At 52.9% G+C, this 19319-nt stretch overlaps 1 protein-coding gene and 1 long non-coding RNA gene across 2 annotated transcripts in view; one reads left to right on the plus strand and one right to left on the minus strand.

Annotated features, from left to right (window-relative positions):
* Positions 1-104: 104 nt before the first annotated feature.
* Positions 105-18901, minus strand: LOC121104426. The gene is made up of 3 exons (XR_005836754.1): positions 14374-18901; positions 11431-11477; positions 105-487 (listed from the first exon to the last, which is right to left on the minus strand). It is a non-coding gene; the product is annotated as an uncharacterized LOC121104426 (long non-coding RNA).
* Positions 12403-19319, plus strand: part of CYTH4 (cytohesin 4) — a 29249-nt gene continuing 22332 nt past the window's right edge. The window contains exon 1 of the mRNA XM_008705579.2: positions 12403-12580. Within this exon, the coding sequence (XP_008703801.1) occupies positions 12562-12580 (19 nt within the window). The 5' untranslated portion in view covers positions 12403-12561. The remainder of the gene's footprint in view (positions 12581-19319) is intronic.

The raw sequence follows: 19319 nt of genomic DNA on the forward strand, positions 1-19319 counted from the left end.
GGCCAGAACCACATGGCCACCTTGGCCGCAAAGGACACTGGGAAATGATTTAGCTTTGCAGACCCTACAGCAGAGGAAGGAAATTGGGAGACAAACTGGACATAAGTGTCGAGGGAGCCGATTTTTAATATTTGCCACAGCCGTAAAGGGAATTCATTGGCTTAGGTAACCAAGTTGTCCAAGCTCCGGTCTCTGGTGGATCCGGAAGCTCATAGGATGTCATCCAGACTCAATCTCCTGCTCTCCGTCTGCCCGCTCACTTCCTGTCAGGATCCCGCTGGTGGCACTAGCAGCACCGGATTTGCCCCGTCCTCTGGCTGGAAATCACAGCTGGAAAGCAGTTTCGTGTTCCTAGTTGTTCCAGCAGAAATCCCAGGGTTGAATCCCATTGGCCCTACTTTGTTCACAGGTCCACTCTTGAGCCAATCAGGAGATGGAATATTGAGAGCTGGACCTCCGTCTTGCCTTCTCCACCCCCTGCCTGGATCTAGGGATGGAGACAGCCTCATCAATCACACGGACTGGAAGTGGAGGTGCCGTGGTCCCAAAAGACACTCTGAATCATGGGTAAGCATCAACGACAAAGGCCTCCAGCTCCCTCCCTCGCCTTGCCTGACTAGTCTCCTCCTGTCCTTCTACCTCTCTGACCTCTGACCTCTGACCCTCTTGCCACTTGGACCCCACAATGCTGCTTTCTGAGGGGATCTGAACTCAGCTGTCCCAAGCTACCATGAGCAAGTGTGTGCCGTCTCATGACCTCGCGGTCACCCCCCGCACTTGGATGACACCCAGTACGTGTCTCCCAGCCACACCTTGCTGTGGAGCTCCAGATCTATTGAGGGAGCCAATTTTTAGTATTTGCCGCAGCCATAAAATCACAGGACATCAAATTTCCCATCTTACCCATTTTACGCGGACAGTTCAGTGGTATCCGATATAGTCATAATGTTGTACAACCAGCACCGCCATCCGTCCCCGAAGCTCCTTCCATCTTGTCAAACCGGAACTCAGTTATTAAATACTAGCTCCTCACCCCCTCTTCCCCCAGCCCCTGGCACCCACCTTCCTATTTTCTGCCTCTATGATTTTGACTCCTCTGAACACCTCACGTAAGTGGAATCATACAGTGTTTGTCGTTGTGTGGCTTACGTCATGGAGCACAAGGAACTCATGTTGTAGCGTTTGGCAGACTTTCCTTCCTTTTTGAGCCTGAATAATATTCCAGTGTAAGGAGGGAGCACATTTGCTCATCCATTCGTCTGTAAGGGGCACAGGGGCTGTTTCCATGTTTTAACTACTGTGGATAATGCTGCTGTGAACACGGGTGTACAAGTCTCCCTCCAAGATCCTGCTTTCCATTCTTTGGAGTGTAACCCCGGAAGTGGAATTGCTGGATCACCTGGTGATTCTGTTTTCCATTATTTGAGGAGCGGCCATACTGTTTCCCACGGCAGCTCCGCCATTTTCCCTTCCCGCCAGCAGTGCCCATGGGTTGCAATTGCTCCACGTCCTCGCCCACATATTTTTTGGTTTGTTTTTTTGAGTAAAAGTTATCCTAATGGGTGTGAGGTGGTATCTCACTGGAGTTTGGATCGGTGTCTCCCTACTGATGAGCGATGTTGAGCGTCCCTTCATGTGCTCATTGGCAATTGGTGTGTCTTCTCTGTAGAAACCTCTATTCAAGTCCTTTGCCTGTTTTTGCATCAGGCTGGGTTTTTGTTTTGTTTTGTTCTGTTTCCTTTTGTTTAAGTAGGCTCCATGCTCAACACAGGGCTTGAACTCACGACCCTGAGATCGAGACCTGAGCCAAGATCAAAAGTCGGTCGCTTAATAAACTGAGCCACCCGGGCGCCCCTGTTCTTTTATTTTAGAAGTTTCGGGAGTTCTCTGTATGTTCTGGATGTTAACCTCTTGTCAGATATATGATTTGTAAATATTTTCTCACAATCTGTGGGTTGTCTTTTTACTCTGTTGATAGTGGGTTTGACCCACAAAATTTTTAATTTTCATAGCTCACCCAGGATGGGCAGCCAAGACGCAAACTCGGACCATCTAAATGCAGAACGCAGGTTCTTAACTACGGACAGACGGACAGATGGACAGATGGACAGGTGACGAAGGGAGATGACCGGGGGAAGATGGAGGGAGGCTGGGAGGGGGAAACGGTTGTGGGGGGAATTGGGGGGGAATTCCATGAAAGGCCTTCCGGAACTCCAGCTGCAGCCCAGCCACTCCCCAGCTGCCCCCTCCCCCAACAGGGCTGGGCGAGGGTGAGGCATGAAACCCCGTCACCTCGGCACAGAATCTAAGGGGAAGCCAAAACTTCATGAATCAAGATAAATAATATTTTGTGATATCTTTATAAATCAAAATCAAAGCAATAAATCATGGTGGACAAAATACCCAGCACTTAAATAATGATAGACTCTGAACCAGCTCTTGTGTGACCTCACCCACCGGACCCTACCTACCAACCCGGCACCTCCCTGTCCCCCTCCCCTCCACTTCACCCCCACCGCCACCCTGAGGCCAGCAATGGAGGGTCAGGAGGGACGGAGTGAAGAGGGAAAGGGAAGACAGAGGCAGGGTTGCCGGGCTCTGCTCAGCCTCTAGTCCCAGCCACAGTCACCTCCTGAGACCAACCCCCACCCTCACCCCCAGTCCCAGGCGGTGGCTTCCCTGAGTGGCATCCCTGCGGCCACCACAGGGAGGAGCCCACGAGCTGCCTTTGGTCTCCCGGTCTCAGCGGAAACCCGGGGAAGGGGGTGACCAAGGGGACAGACCCCACCCTGCCACGTTACCCCCCTCCACATCCCCCACCCTACCCCTGTCTGGCTCCTCCTCCTTGCCCGGGCTCCCAGAAGCTGAGGACCCAGGCTGGGCCCTCCCACTGCCCCAAGGCCCAGCCCAGTGCCAGCGGCCTTTAGTGGATTCCTCTGTGAAACCCCTCACACCGGTCCTATGGGAGGTGCCATCATTTTTCCCGGTTTTGTGGAAAAGGAAACTGAGGCCCAGAGAGGGAGAGGACGTGCACTCTGGGTATATCTAAGGGTTCAGGGAGCAAAAGTCCCATCTTGGCAGAGTTGAGACCAAGGCTGAGCGTGGCTGAGTGACTCAGCTCCCATCGCGTGGCCTGGAGGGACAGAGCCAGCAGCGGAAGGCTGGCTTTGCCTGGGCACAAGGCCAGTGCCCTTTCTTGCCCTCACGCCACCCAGTGGGACCACCACCTGCGAGGCCCCACGTCCTGGCCTCAAAACGCAGGTCCAGATAGAAAGTTCTAGCAGGTGGGAGTCAGGGGTCCTTTGTCCCTCCCACCCCTTTGTGCTGAGTTTGGGAAAGGTGCATCCCCCATCTGTGGCAGGGCTGTCTCAGGACCCCGTGGACCTGGGGTCACACGGAGAAACTAGACGTGGCCTCCTTCCCAGCACACGAAGCCTGTGGGGCAACTGAGGGCATAGAAAGGGCAGTAGGAAAAGAGAATGAAAACGAGTCTCAGGGTACTGGGGCCCCCAGCCTCCCACGCCTGCCACGGTTTTCTCTTCACTGGGGGAGAGACCGCAGACAGACACCCCTGAGGCCCTTCCGGCAGAATGTTTGGGAATTCAGGGGTCACAATCTCACTGCCATCCCAAGCTGGCCTATTTCACTCAGCTTCTGGATAACTAAAGGTTCTGATTAACAGAGCTACCCTGTCAATATGGGGATGGCCAACCTCAGAGTGAGGGTGAGGACCCGAGCTCAACGCTGGAAAATGGCTGGAAATTGCTAATAGACTCTGCTCTTGCTTTTGCCCATGGCTGCGCTGGGAGGGAGCGTTACCAGCCGACACAGATTAGCGGCAGGGAAGACGCTCAGACTCCGACCTGCTGGGCAGCTAGGCACCTGACTGTTGCAGGCCATCGTGAGTCAGGGATCCACAGGCCCTTAGAGTTGATGTGGGAGATCCCTGGCCCCCACCCCCGCTATTATTCATTCAACAAAACTTAGCACCACAGGCCAATCGGACCGACCTGGCTTCATCCTTCCAAGAGTTCACGCTCTAGTGCTGAAAACAAACTTTGAGCAAGCAATTAGGGTGACGGGTCCTAGGATTCTGGCCGGGCGTGCAGGACCCATGAGCACTCGGGTTAGGACACAATGTCCAGAGAAAGCACAGTTTAAGCCAAGACCGAAAGCATGGGTAGCAGTTGGCCAGAGATGGTGAGAAGAAAGAACAAGTCCGGTGGAAGGAGTGGCATATACAAAGGCCCTGGGGCATGAGAGGACATGGACTGACCAAGACAAAGCAGGATGGTCCATAGTGCTGTAACACAGGGCAGCGGGCAGCAGTCAGCTCACGGGTCATGTTATGGAGTCTCAAAGCCATCCGGAGGCCAGCGGGAAGCCCCTGACAGTTTTTAAGCAGCAGAATGATGTGACCAGTTGGCTTTCAAAGCAGTAGGTCGCAGGGAGCCCCAGCACTGCCCAGAGATGACACCAAAATGACAGAAAGGGGACCCATGAGAACACATGTAAACAGATCACTTTGTTCAAGTCTATGATTACACTTTTAAGCCAAAAAATGGGACTCCGCGGTAGACTGAAGTTTAAATCCTCAAGTGTCAGATTTCAATCTTGGCGGGACTGACAAGAACTCTGGAGGAGTGGCCTCCCCAGTAACTAGAACTGAGGTCCCAGAAATATGACTCAACCTTAACCACAAGAACACACAAGTCAGAACCAAACCCTGGGCCGGAATCCCTGCATGTTGGCCGCAGCTCCTCTGAGCATCTCTGGCTTGGTCTGTAAGGTAGACAGTGGCGATGCCCTTGGGCCAAGGGAATCTTCTGGCCTTTTGCCTTGGGCTGACCACACCCCCACCCCGGGCCCTCCACCCCTCCTGCCAGTGGCCCTTCCAGCCACAGATTCCCCAGGTCTCGGGTCTCAGTGGCTTGACTCCAGTAGAGTCGCTCCTTCTCAAAAACACCCCGCCCACCCCCACCCCCGCTCCCGGGACCCCACCTCTTGATCTTTTCTCGACACCTCTCTGCCTCCATTTCCTCAGCTTCCTCTGCTTGTGGCCCCTGCCTCCCCACCTCCCACCCCGAGCTGCTAATGCACTGGGGGCCCAGAGACCTTCACTTCCCCAACACCTATGGGAGGCAGTGCTGGCCACTTCTTCAAAGGCCCTCGTCTTGGGGTCTGGGACCCCCCTGGTTTCCTCCTGGGCCTCCTCCTGCTCCCCCCTACCCCGTCCCTGTGGTACCATTTCCCTCCAGGGCCCCACAGGCTAACACCTTCGTTCCCACCAGCAGCCCCCTCCGTCCCGCCTCCCTGGCTAGGGAGCCCACGTCCCACCTCCATGCTGCAAATGCCTGTGCTCCCTGTCCCAGAAGCCCTTGCATCCAGGTGTGAGCACGACCCCCCTGGGCCAAATGAGATGAGCGGAGCCCTGGTGGGTGTGGTCGAACAGGTACAGATGCCTGAAACTGCCACAGCCCTCTGGCACCCAGGAGGGAGGCTGAGCACAGGGAGACCCTGCCTCGGGCTTGCCCTGGACCTCGGCCCCAACCCATCCCACAGTGCAGCCACTGAGGCCCACTGGAGGCTTCTGCTTCTTCCAGGCCCCATTCCGGTGAGCTTTCGAGGAGGCTAGAGCCCGGGGCCACCTCCCGTGTGCACGTCACCCGCATGTATCCATAGGCTTGATGTGCCAATGTGTGTATTCCTGTCCCCAGCAGAAACTACAGTGCCATCCGGAAACTTCTGCCGCCTGTGTTGGAAAGGGGAAGCAGGAGTCAGGGAGCAGCTGAGTGGAGGGTGGAGGCCAGGGAGGAGGAGTCGGGGGAGGGAGAGACCCGAGGCAGAACTAGGGCCAGATCTGGATTCCTCCCAATCCCACCCTCCACCCCATCTTGAGCCTTTGAGCCTTTGTTTCTGCTGTTCCTTCCACCTGGAACACGTCCCACCACCACCTTCGCCAAAGCGCACACTCCTGCTTGACCTTCCACAGGATTCTTTCCTTTGTTGTACAAAGATCCAAGATTCTGGACGGGCACCCCTGCTCTGGGAAGCCCTCCCTGAATGGATTCGGAGCCCCTCCAGCCCCAGGCTTACCCCTGAGTGTTGGGGGTGGCTGTTGAGTTTCCCGTCCCTCGCACCCAGCACTTGGGGATGCACTCAGGGATGCCTGGCCGCCTACTCAGTGTGAGATGACGACTCCCACGTAACATCTCTCCCCCCACCGAAATTCCACCTCACGAGTCCCATGCTCAGACTCAAACATTTGGGGATCCTGAAAGTTCACACGTCTCCAGCACAGAGGGGCCACATTCTCAGACGTCTGAGCTGGGCGGCACAGCTGGATACTGGCTGACGGTTTATCCCATACACGCCTGTACCCTGAATACTGGGCCACGACCTTTACACCTTTTGCTTTTGCAGTCCTCTCCTCCCCACAAAAGAAGGAGGCATTCTTATCTTCCCTTTGCCCATAAGGAAGCCGACTCGCAGGGTAAGGGCACATGCCCCAGGCCACATGGGTAGAGCTGGGATCTGAGCCCAAGTCTCAGATGAACATAGAAAATGCACAGAAAGCTCAAACCACGTTAAATTCCGTAACCCAGAGATAATCTATGTGTTAACATTTTGGTGAATGTCCTTCCATCACGTGTTGTTGCTGAGGCATCGAATAGGTAAGCCATGAGCCAGAGACGCCCATTTTATTGGCTTTCCCGCTTGTTCTCCAGCTCAGCATTTTGTAATTTTTTATTTATTTTTTATTTTTAAATTTTTAAAAAGATTTTATTTATTTATTTATTTATCTATTTATTTGACAGAGAGAGCAAAAGCAGGGGGAGCAGCAGACAGAGGGAGAGGGAGAAGCGGGCTCCCTATTGAGCAGGGAGCCCGATGCGGGGCTTGATCCCAGGACCCTGGGATCGTGACCTGAGCCGAAGCCAGATGCTGAACCAACCAAGCCACCCAGGCGCCCCAGCATTTTGCAATTTTAAAAAAAAAAACTAATTGATTATTAATATCACACACAAATTTATAAATCTAGTGATCTTTGAAAAACAGAGATCTGGGCATCCCAGGCTCTTGTCTTTTCAAGGCAACAGTCAGCTGGCCCTGAGGACCAGCTGCCAGGTTCACATAGGACAAGCCTCTCCGTTTTGCCACAAGCCCCACCGTTCCCTGTTGTGCCCTCATTTAGCTTACCTGTCTGACCCCCGTCAGGCTGATAACCTCTTTCTAGGCATCTACGACAGCTAACATTTATCGAAAACCTAAAATATGCCAACCACCAGTCACATGTATTTGATATGGGTTAACTTCTTTAATTCTCGAAGTAATGATATGAAGTAGGCACTATTATGCCCATTTTACAGATGAGGCAACTGGGGATCAATTGCTCAAGACCATGGTGAGAAAGCGGCAAAGTTGGGATTGGAACCCGGGCAGTCTGCCTCCGACCCCCGTGCTGTATGTAAAGACACACACACTCAGCCCCAGGTTGAGGATAAAGTTTCATACCAATCCATATAGTCTAGGATCATCTGTATCATAAAAACAAGAGAAACTAAAAAGTCAAAACTTACCAAAAAAAAATAGCAAGAGTAGACATTTGTTGCTTTTTCCACCTAGTTTTCCTTCCTTTAAGGAACTAACCCTTCTCCTGGCAGTTCCCTCCCTTCTTACCACCCTCCTGACCAGAAGGCTGAACATATGACCCAGTCTTGACCAATCATGGCGTTCCTCCTATGATATTGCAGGGATTGGTCCAGAGATAGGCACATGACCCAGGCCTAGCCAATCAGAGTCTTTCCCTGAGATTTTTTTTGGGGGGGTGGGTAGGCTGTCTTTCTAAAGTCAAAGGTGATCTGATGTGAGCCTGGCACTGTCTGTGGCTGGGCTGGCTGCCCTATGGAGAAAACCCATCTAAGAAAGAAACAGCTCAGACAGACTGAGAGAATGGGCAAGAGAATGAGAGAGAGAGAGAGACACATCTTAAGTCTCTGATATCCATATCCTCAAGGTCAACCACATCTCCAGGAACTGAGCCAGTAAATTCCAGTTTAAGCTAGACTGAGTTACGTTTACTGAAAACCAAAAGATGTTTGAATTCTATATCCTCATTATTCTCTTCAGTGACTCACACAGGCCCATCATCTGGACTCAGCATAATTTATTAACCATTCAGTCCCTGATGAGTGTTTGACTCTTCCCAAATTCCCGTTACCAATGGGATGCTGGGAAGAAACTTCATGGGCTCATCCTTTTCCACGTGTGTGTAATTATCTCATTAGGGGCAATTTCTAGACATGAACTTGGACATCAAAGTGATCTCTGCTGCCCTTGATGTCCATCCCAGCCTTTGACTTACTGAGCCATGGACTGTCCCCCAGGCCCAGCTTCCTCCTGTCCCTCTGTGCTACAGGGTCCCAGAAAAGTCTTGCAGAGAAACCTGGACAAGGAATGATAGGTCGGGGGGATATCAGCCATGTTTGGAAAGCCCCCTCCGAAGTCCCACTTGCAGCTTGGGTCTCACAGGCCAGAGCCTCAGCACTCCCAAGATGCAGGTGTGCTCCATGTGCCTGGCAGAGGCTCCCTCCAGTTCCGAGTCATGAGAAAAAATGAGAAATCAGAGAAAATTATGAAAGGGAGGGACTTCAAAGATGATTCATCGCAGACACACACCCTGCCCACTACCTGTCACGTCCCACCCGGTCCAGATGACTCAACCACGTGCCCCACGTGGGCCAAGATTTTTGTCTGTCTTGTGCCAATGCCAAGAACAGCACATGGCACGTAGTGAATGTACATACGTCTACTCTACTGGATGGATGGATGGATGGATGGATGGATGGAAGGTTTACCCCAACTGTGCAACCCAGATGGGTTCAAGGGCAGGTTCTGCCCCTTGCTCACTCTGTTAAGACCCTCCCCTGAAGAGGTTTCAGTCGTCACACATGTAAATAAAGTCACTGAGTCAGACCGTCCCTAAGCTCTTTCCAGCTCTCTTGCCCTCAAGGCAGCTATGTCCAACAGGTGACAAATTCTGAGCTTTTGGGCAACAGAAAGCATCACCTACATGGTTTTATTACAGTCGGATTCAAGTGCTGGATCTTTCCTACCTCTCCCCCAAAGAGTGGGCAGGCCATTAAACTTCTTTCTAAATGTTTGAAGTGATGCTTATATAAGTTCAGAGTGGGAATGAAGTCACACGGGACAGAGCTTGAATCTGAGCTTGCGTCTTCCTGGTTGTGTGACCTTAAGCAAGTAACTTAACCTCTCTGAACTCAGTTTCCATATCTATAAAACAGGGATAGTAATTCACTTTGTTGGGTTATGCAAAAGATTAAATGAAAGGATTTGCAAGCACTTAGCACAGTGCCTGGTGTGTAGTGAGCACTCCATAAATGGTGGTGGTGGAGGTTGTCTAAAGACCTCCCAGACCCCATGTCGGGATTGCTGTGTGTTGTTCCATAACCAACTATGAACTTCCACATAGTTCACATGGAGAAAGCAGAGACCCGTTTCAGGAAAAAAGGCTGACCTCAGGCTAGAAAGAGTCTCAGAAAGGGGACTTTAAAGGAAGCCCTTCCCATTTTCATCCTTCTTCCTACACGATATTCAGGCACAATGGCTGGAGATCAGGCAGCCACGTTGGGCCATGAGGAGACCTTGAGGATAGAAGCAAAAAGTTAGAGGAAGCCTGGATCTCTGATTCCCTGGCTTCTATGAGAATAGTCCTATATTACCTACCTCAGGCTTCTTTCTCCTAAGAGATAAATATACCTCCAATTTCTTTAAACCACTGTTATTTGGGTTTTCTGTTTCCTATAAAGAAACTTAATTTTATTTGTCCCCATTTTGCAGATGACAAAAAAACAGGCTCAGATGGGAGAAATTCACCTAGCTAGCCAGTGCTGAGTTGGGATTTGAATCCAGGTCTCCACGACCCCCTCCTATTAAATCTACCAAACCCATTGCCACCCACAATGAGAAGGTCCCTCCCTCTCAGACTACCTGCGTACAAGTTGTTAGGCATGACCAGGACTGGAGGGGCAGAAGGAAGCGAGGTGCAATCACAGAAGGCTTCACAGAGAAAGCAGCATTTGAGTTGAGTCTTAGAGAATGAGTTTGTCATAATAACTGAACCACCTAACTAGCCCTTGAGACAGAAGGGGAAGCCCCAGTTGCCAGCCTGTGGCCCCAGGCAAGGTACATGTACATCCATTGGGCAGCATTAGGGCATATTTCAGGGGTCTCCAAGACCGTCGTCGGGTTTGGTGATTCACCTGGGGGACTCACAGAACTCAGCACCTAGTTTTACCTACAGCTATGATCTATGACAGCAAAAGGGTACAAAGCGAACCCAGCGACAGTGCCTGGGGTGAGGTCCGCAGAAAACCAGGCATGAGTGTCCAACAGTCCTCTCCCAGCGGAGTCACACAGGAGGCACTAAATCTTCCAGTCACAAAGTGTCCAAACGCACGCGAGGTGCTGTCAACCCGGGAAGCCCAGTAGAGACTCAGCGCCCGGGGTTTTTATTGGGGGCTGGTCATGTAGGCACCTTCTGCCCAGCATATACCAAACTTTCAGACTCCCAGAAGGAAAGCAGGTGTTTAGCATAACCCACGGTGTTTACACGGTTTAGGCTCAGTGAGCCACTCTCATCAGGGAACAGCAAGATCCCTCCAGAAACCCAAATTCCCAGACACCAGCCAAAGGCCACACCTGCAAGCAGTCCTGGTAAAGGATCACAGCCCCAGTCCTGCTGTGTTAACTTTTCTGCACAGGGAATGACACCTTCCTCCCCATTCCTGTTTTTGAAGTGACCCAGGAAATGGGTTTTTGTGCTTCAGACCCAGATGCGTACAGAAAAATCTAATTTACTATGGAGACCATTTCAACAAGTTTGCTAGAGAATGACCTTGAGCTAGGCAAGAGCCCAAAGGCAGTGGGGGGGGGGGGGCTGGTTCCAAGAGTCCTGAGAGCACAAGACTGGCGGGTCTGGCCCTGAGCTGGCCACTAACCCAAGTTCCAACTTGGTCAAGCTTGTCCCAGAAATGAGCCTTGGTTTCTGCTTCAATGAAATGAAGGCATTGGATTTCACCTGTATCAGTGAGCTCTTGCTGCGTAACAAACCACCCCAAGAGTTGGTGGCTTAAAACAGCCATGGCCTCCCGTCCTCCAGCAGGCTAGCCCAGGCTGGTTCCCATGGCAGCTGGGCAGGCAGGTGGCCAGAGAGAGCCACAGCCCAGCCCAGATTCAAGGGGAAGAGAAACAGATTCCACCGCTTGGTGGGAGGAGTGGCTGTGTAGTTATGCAAAGAGGGCTGTACACAGGAAAGGGTGGAAAGTGGAGCCAACTTTGGCATCAACCACACTATCTCCCCTACGTTCCTTTCATTCATTCATTCATTCATTCATTCATTGCTCTTACCAGACACGGAGAAATGGAGGTGATATTGTCCTCATGGGGCCCCCGGGCTGGAAGGGAAACAGATGAATAAATCGAAAGGTGCCACAAAGTTACACCGAGTGACCATCTATTTTATAGCTATTTCTTTACACAACACTTTTTTCCACAAAGAAATTAGATCAACTTGCAAGAAAAGGCATAGCAATAAAATTGGGAATTTTAACCAGAAAGAAAATCGAAACCAAAAGGGAAAGGAGACGGCACTCATTGAGTCCCCGCTGTGTCCCAAGCATCTTAGGCACATTCTCTCCCACCATCTTTTCTATAACCCTGAGGAGAGGATTATCATTCCCCTTTTCTAGGTAAGGAAACTGAGGCTCATTGCAGATAAGTGACCTTGCCCGAGTTCTCACTGGTCCCGAGGGGCAGAGCTGAGAGTCACACAGCTGAGTCTGGCCCCAAAGTCCATATGCTACAGTAGAACGACTGTAAAGGAGCTTCAGGTTTGACTCTGAGTTTCCTAGCAGCCTGAGGGAAAAGAGAAACTAAATATATCACCAATTGGTCACTAGACAGGAAAAAGCCAGACATGTCATTGAGGGGAAGCAAAGCCTTTGCTAACACTGAATCCAAGGGAGAGTAGACAAACGAGAGCTTGTAGGGTGAAATCTTTGGGGCCCAGCTGTCCAAAGGTGACCCTTCAGCTGATATCTGGGGAGGTTGTTAAGTAAATGGCCCGTTGTCCCCTGGAGAAGACTGTGTCCCCCAGCAGCTATCATCCACTGCGTACGCATGCGCACGTGTGTGTGTGTGTGTGTGTGTGTGTGTGTGTCGCTGTCTCACTTTCTCTTTTTATCCCCCAACCCCTCCCTTTGTTTGTCTCTTGTCTCTAAATCTCCCTTGCCCGCACCCAAAAATGCAAAGAGTCCCTGCTAGTCAAAACTCTGCTGGTTTTAGGAAGTGCTGCTGCGTCGACAGTGTGCACACCAGATCCTAGCAGACGGGACCTACTTCCTCCCCACCGGGCGCTGGGCGGGGCGACCCGGAAGGGGCCTGCGTAGCCGAGGTGACACATCTCTGCCCGGCCAGCTCCCGCAGCAGCTGGGTCAGCAGGCCACAGCAGCACAGGCCACCCTTCCCCAGGGCCTCAGAATGGACCTGTGCCACCCAGGTAAGCACCTGGGGCCAACCTCTCTGGGCCTCAGTTTCCTCTTCTGTAAAATGGAGACAATAGTGCCTGCTTTCACAGGATCCTGGAAGGAATTGATACAGACATAGGTCTAAGACAGGTGGGAAACGCAGAAGCAAGCAACAAAGGTTTATGAGCTCAGGCCAGGTGCCAAGCTGTGCTCCAGGAGCCGGGGGCCCAGTGAACAAAGCAGGCCCTAGAGCTCACGCTCTGGGGGGGGAGACAGACGGTAAAGGTATTCACATAATACATCAGGAGGTGACAAGCAGAAGGAAGAATGGCCAAGAAGGGTAAGGATGATGGGAGAAGGTGGTCGAGAAGGCCTCAGGAGGAGACACCGTTTGGTCAGAGGCCTGGAGGAGGGAGGGAGTGATCCATAGGGGTCCCTGGGGAAGGAATATTCCTGGGGGAAGGAACTGTCAGTGCAGGAAAGGTTGCTCGAGTTGAAGATGATGATGTTGATGACAATGGTTGTCTGGGGGGCACAAGGGCCCTGAAGCTCCCGTTTAGCCTCTGGAGGGGGGGGTGAGGACAGCCTTTGGGGAGGCTGAGGCCACCGCCCAGAGGCCCAGAGCGCCGTGGAGGGGGCGCAGGGAGAAGCAGCAGAGACCCATGGCTGAGACCCTCCCTGGTAAGCAGGACCGTGTGTCGAGGGGGAAGAGGAGAGAACAGGATGGTGTAGCGTCTCTGCAAGACAGGGAAAAGCAGGGCAAAGCCTCTGTGCCCTGTCCTCAGAACATCCCAGTACTGCCTGGAAGTCCAGCGGACCAGGGCTGCCAGGAGCTGTCCAGTTTCCCAGGTTCAGATGACATCCACCCTGCGAGCAGTAGAACCTTTTCTTCAAACAAAACCTAACACAGAGCAGCCTGACCCCGCCCACCGGGCCTCCCTGGCCCCGGGCTCCAGGGAACACAGAGAACCACCCATCCCTTTCAACAGACCAACAGCCTTTGGGCTTTCGGTGGCAGGTGGCTCATGGCCTGGATGGGCTCCAGCAATATGTCTTAGGTGGCGACTAGAAGACAAGAGGGGACCCGCGAGGAGCAGCCCTGGGCTCAAGGTCACTCCGCAGATACAAGGCAACAGGAGGCAGGGAGGTCATGCCCGCACACACTGCCTGGCTTCCCACCATTACTACTTTGTTCTTTCGGGGCTTCACAGACTGAGTCCTTTAGAACAGGGATGGCTGTCTCCATAAGGGGGAAACAGAGGCTCCCAGAGGTGAACGGGAGGAGAGGACTGACAGGAGGCCAAAAGCTAGGTTGCTCCTCTACTTTAGGCTGGTCCTGGGGGGAAGTGGATTGAGAAAAGTCAATGCACGCGGTATGTTGAGAGGTTTGAGATCTCCATGGATTGGTTCATTCATTCGTTCATTCACTCATGCTATCAACGGTCCGCCTGTGGGCAGGTCCTATGTGGGGCAGTGCTGGGGACTGCAGTGACCCGGTCGTGGGCCCAGCCATGGGGGAGCTGCTGGTCCAGGATGTGGGGGACGGGGACACAGATCCTGCAGCACAATGCCCCAGGCCAGATGAGGAAGCGACTCCTTCCACCTGGAAGCGGGAGATCTGGGAAAACTTCCAGGAGGAGTCAGAAGGAGGGAAGGAAGGTCACCTTCCATTACCCAGAGTGGGTCTTGATCAAATCTCCTCCACAGCCAGGTGGCTTCCCCTCTCGGAGCTCAGATCCGTCATCTGTCAGTGGGTTCCATGCTCCCAGCCTGAGCTGGGAAAGTGAGTGAGTAGGGCTCAGGCGCCAGCCCTGCACCAACCTACCAGTGGTCGTGATGAACCTTTTCCTTCTGTGGGCTCCGGTTCCCCATCCGTCCCGTAGACAGGATGGTGGCCAAGGTCCCCCAGGACAGCTTCCCCTCCTGCCATGTGTTCTGCCCAGAAGCAAATCAGGCCCCCTTCCCCCTGCAGGGCCTGCCGGGAAGACAAGAGGTCCAGGCAGCAAAGCCCCTACGTGACCAAAGACAGCACCTTTGGGCTGGTGCAGGGAGGCCGGGCGCAGTTAAAAATAGACACAGCTTGGCTCTGGGGGTGGAGAGGAAGCCACACGACACCCACAGAGCTTCAGGGGCTGGGGCGGGGAGCAGCTCCGCCAGACACCCCTCCTGCCCCAGCCCCCCTCTCGCAGAGACTCTGGGGCGCCTCTCCCCTGGGGGGGGGGGGCAGGAGAGCGCCCTCCTCCTGCCCTGGAAAGGGGAAGCAAGGCCAGCTGTCCTGGAAGCGGGGCTGCAAGCAGAACGATTTCTAAAAATATGATGGGAAAGAGGAAGGACAAAGGGGAAGTCAGGAGGAGCTGGGGAGCGGATAGGGGTGGGCACTGGGGCACCCCCAGCTGGCCTGGGCAGGGGCGCAGAGGGCAGCCCAGCCTGCAGCGTGGGTGGGGTCCGTCGTCCACGGGCAGCCCTTGAGAGGTGTGAAACTCAGAGCCGAGGGAGGAGCCCGCAGAGTTCATGGTGGCGGCTTGGGTCCTTCTTCTATTATTTGTTTGTGTTCTATTTCTGTTGTTATCAAAATGCGCCTCCCATGAGCTGCTCCGGTGTTTGAAACTCCAGCATCACCAGGCTCTCACTCTGTGTCCTTGTCACCCTTCCTAAACCATCTCTGCCCTTGGCACTGAAATGCAGAGAAGTCCCCGCTTTGAAACACAGAGGTGAAGGGTTGGAAGGTTGGGTGCCTCGCGTGACCGTGGGGACGGCACAGGGGTCAGAATCCTGCCGAAAGGGGACAGGGGACTGAGAGGGTCCATGAGCCTGCCTGCCAGACCACAGAAGAAGTTTCTATGCAGAAAGAATGAGGGATAACCTTCCCACACCCCCGTGCCAGCCCGCTGTCCCGAGAACATTTTCCACCCATGCCTGTGCCTCAGTCTCCCCAGCTCTAGGAAGTCGGCCTGGTTCTCTCTCTCACCCCCCAGAAAGGGAAAGAGGAACAGACTGTGGGCATCGTTCCGCAGCTGGCCTTCATTGTCAAACACGGAGCAATGGTCAGCATTTCCATGTCAGAACCACCAGGGCCAGTGTCCGATGGGGTTTTGACAATTTGCATGAAAATATCTGGTGTCAGAAGATCCACATCAGGGCGGTGGCTTCCGAGTCCTAGAGGGGCCTGGGTGTGCCCACCCTCCAGCTGTGCGGCCTTGGGCAGGTCACTGGACCTCTCTGAGCCTTAGGAGCCTCATCTATAGAATGAGATTGGACAGACCTTCCTCCAGAGCTGTCGTTGGGATCCAATGGGTAGAGGACGGCAAGAGCCCGGAGCCCACAGGGCCTGGCACATAGTAGGTGCCCCAGCCGCGCACCACCCCCAACAGACGGCTTCGCTTGTTTATTGGGCAAGATCTCAGAGCTGTCCCCGCAGATCCCAGGATTGCTGCGGGGACAGGAGGGGTGTGAGGGAGAGGCCCAGACACTGAACTGGAGGGCACCTGAGAGGCAAGAGGAGGAGTGGGGGCTAGCAAGCAGAAGGGAGAAGGAAAGGCATTCCAGATGTAGGGAACAGCACGTGCACAGGCCTGTGGGGAGGGCGCCCGTAGGAGCAAGCACAGGGCGTCCAGGAGGCTTCTGGCCCGGGGCAGGGACGGCACAGTGGGTGCTGAGGATGGGGGCGTGCCTGCGGGACTGGTGGGCCCCGGGGGGAATTCGGGGTCTTATCCCCAGGACAAGGGGACTCCGTGGGAGACTGGATTGGAGGTGCCAAAGGGAGGCAGGGAGACACAGGGATACCCTGCATTACCCAAGGCCGAGCCTGTGGTCTGCGTGGGGGTGGGGGTGGGGCCGTGGGAACAAAGGAGATGGACAGGGCATGAGGGTGGGGAGACTTGAGGGCAAGAGTGAGAGCTGCGTGTCAACGCGTCTCCTGGGATCCTGGCCACTTCCAGGAGCTCTAAGGATTAAAACGCATCATTTACACAGAGCTGCTGGCAGAAAGTAGGTGTTTCTGAGCTGAAGGTTAATGGGACTCTTGCTCTGTCCCCTGGCATAAGTGCCACCTCCCCCCTCCTCTCTGGAAACTGGGATCTGTAGGCCTGCAGAGCTCAGAGTTGCAGGGACAGAAAAGAAAACTCCCAAGTGGCGGTCCCCAGGAGGAGGGTACGCGGAGTCACGCCTACTGCTTGTGCCTGGATCTGTGTCGGTGACCTGTTGGGGACAGAGCACCATCTAACAGTCGTTGCTTTATGGTGGATACTGCATCCATCCAAGCCCGCTGTCGGCTCCAAGCCAACATCTCAGCTGCACCCTTGAGAAGCTGCGCCATTGCTCCAGCAGGCTGGCAGCTTCTGGTGGCGAAGTGTCGCTTCATCCGTGGAGAGTTGTACCAGCACGGGGCTGGCCGGTCAGAGACGGGCTGAAGTCACGGGCCAGTCATTCTGTCTGCTTGGTGGTGCATGCCTTCTCTTGGATGGTTGCTGGAAAGCATTAGTGTGCCTCACAGAAATCTTCACCCTCGGGGCACCTAGGGGGCTCAGTCCGTTGAGCGTCCAACTCTTGATTTCTGCTCAGGTCATGATTCCAGGGTCAGGGGATCAAGCCCCGTGTTAGAGTCCATACTCAGTGGGGAATCTGCTTGAGGTTTTCTCTCCCTCTCTCTCTCTGCCCTCCCCCCTCGACACTTATACTCTCTCTCTCTCTCAAATAAATGAAATCTTAAAAAAAACAAAACAAAATAAAACACTTCACCCTCCATGTTCACTCCTAGGGGATCATCCACTTGCTCTTCCTTAGACCTCTCTGTTCCCAATCTTCCAATCTTCTTTCTTTCCAGCCTCGGACCAAGAGGTCAAGCCATCCTCTCCCAGTCACTGTTAACCTGAAAAATAAAACTGCCAGTTATTTTACCAGCAAAGATGGGTTTATTCCAGAATAGTATAGAAGTGCGATCCAGGACAAGCAAGCTATGGCCAGACCCTAGGCAAGTCCACAGAACAGAGGAGAGGAAGCTCTTTTACAGAGGAGAGGGGAGACGGAAAGTTAACTCCGTTGGAGTTAATGGGAGCTCCAGGTGTGGTGGCTTTTCATTGGCTGAGCTGTGACTTTCTCATCCGCTGGGCTGTTGCTGAGGGAGGAGAAAAGCCTCCTTCCTCCTGCTGGGAGAGTAAAGTAGGAGCTAAAATCTTTTCCACTTGCAAGGTGTGATCTCCTCCTGTTGGGTCTGCAATGCTGAGGGCATAAGAGCTCCCCCTGCTGGCCTCCTGACTCCATTCTGAAAGATAGTGCCTTTTATTAATTTTCACACCCTATACGCATGCGTATTCTCACTTCGCGCCACTGCTCTTTGCCTGTGAAACAGACGAGCAGGTGCTCTGCCACAGTTCGGCCCGCTGGGAGGACTTCTCACCACCATCTGTCCAGGATGTCTTTGAGCAGGGCTGCAGTTCAATAGCTATCCAGCTTTTACTTGTCCCCAAACACTAAGCCACCCATTCTGGCACCGAGTTCAGGCGTTTTGCTCCTTTGCCAGAAAGATCACAAGGGACCTACGCATGCAGACACAGTGTGAGCTGAAGGACCAGATACAACCACAGTGGCTGACATGGGGGCCTGGGTGACCTGTCCGTGGGGCTCACTGGAGCCCTCTGGCTCTGTTCACACCTGTTTCTGAGTGAACCACTTATGAAGGATCACTCTGGTGCTCACATGACTTAATGACTTGGTGGGTCACACAGACCCATCCTGACTGCCTGAAAAGGGCAGTCATTATCAATATGTCATTATCATATATAATTGTCTCAGTGTTGCAGAACCCTTCCTTCTGGGGACCTAACTTCTCCTCAGTCAACAGAATCTAGGTCTAAATATTGGTTCAGGTCCAGAAACTAGGCAAAAAGTCTTGGCTTTTAATGCAGTGGCTGTCCTTGGGGAGGGGCATATCCTTGAGTGAGGCAGTTCCATTTGGCTGAGTTAAGTTCCTGGGGAGGGACTCAGCTGTGACAGCAGCAGGCTACCCCCCAACCCCACCCCTAGCCGCTACGAGAATGGGTGCCTTGGTCCTGAAGGGGAAAGCTGATGGCACAACATAGCACCCATTATACATGTGTTGGACACTTACCATTTTTTGAACACTTGCCTGGTGCCTCCCCATTTCAATACCCAGTTCCATCTCAGAGTCCAAGATGGCCAGGAGGGAGAGGTAGGGAAAGAGAGCCCTTCCTATTCTCTCTGCTTGCCACACTGTGGAAAGAGCCCAGATTTTCACTGACAGATGAATGAATAAAGATGCGGGATATATATACAATGGAATATTACTCAGCCATCGAAAAACATATATCTTGCCATTTGCAACCATGTGGATGGAACTAGAGGGTATTATGCTAAGTGAAATAAGTCAATCAGAGAAAAACAATTATATGATTTCACTGATATGTGAAATTTAAGAACCAAAAGAGAGGAGCACAGAGGAAGGGAGGGAAAAATAAAACAAGACAAAATCAGAGAAGGAGAGAAACCATAAGAGACTCTTAACCATAGGAAACAAACTGAGGATTGCTGAAGGGGAGGGGGTTGGGATATGGGGTAACTGGGTGATGGGCATTGAGAAGGATGTGTGCTGTAATGAGCACTGGGTGTTAAATGCAACTGATGAATCGCTGACCTCTACCCCTGAAACTAATTGTACACTGTCTGTTTATTCATTGAGTTTAAATAAAGTTTTAAAAATATTTTCTCTGCTTTCATTTGGGAGAGATAATATCTGTCCTTGGAAAACCTAAAAGA

Source organism: Ursus maritimus, unplaced genomic scaffold (genome assembly GCF_017311325.1).
Source record: "Ursus maritimus isolate PB19 unplaced genomic scaffold, ASM1731132v1 scaffold_21, whole genome shotgun sequence".
Classification (NCBI taxonomy): Eukaryota; Metazoa; Chordata; class Mammalia; order Carnivora; family Ursidae; genus Ursus; species Ursus maritimus.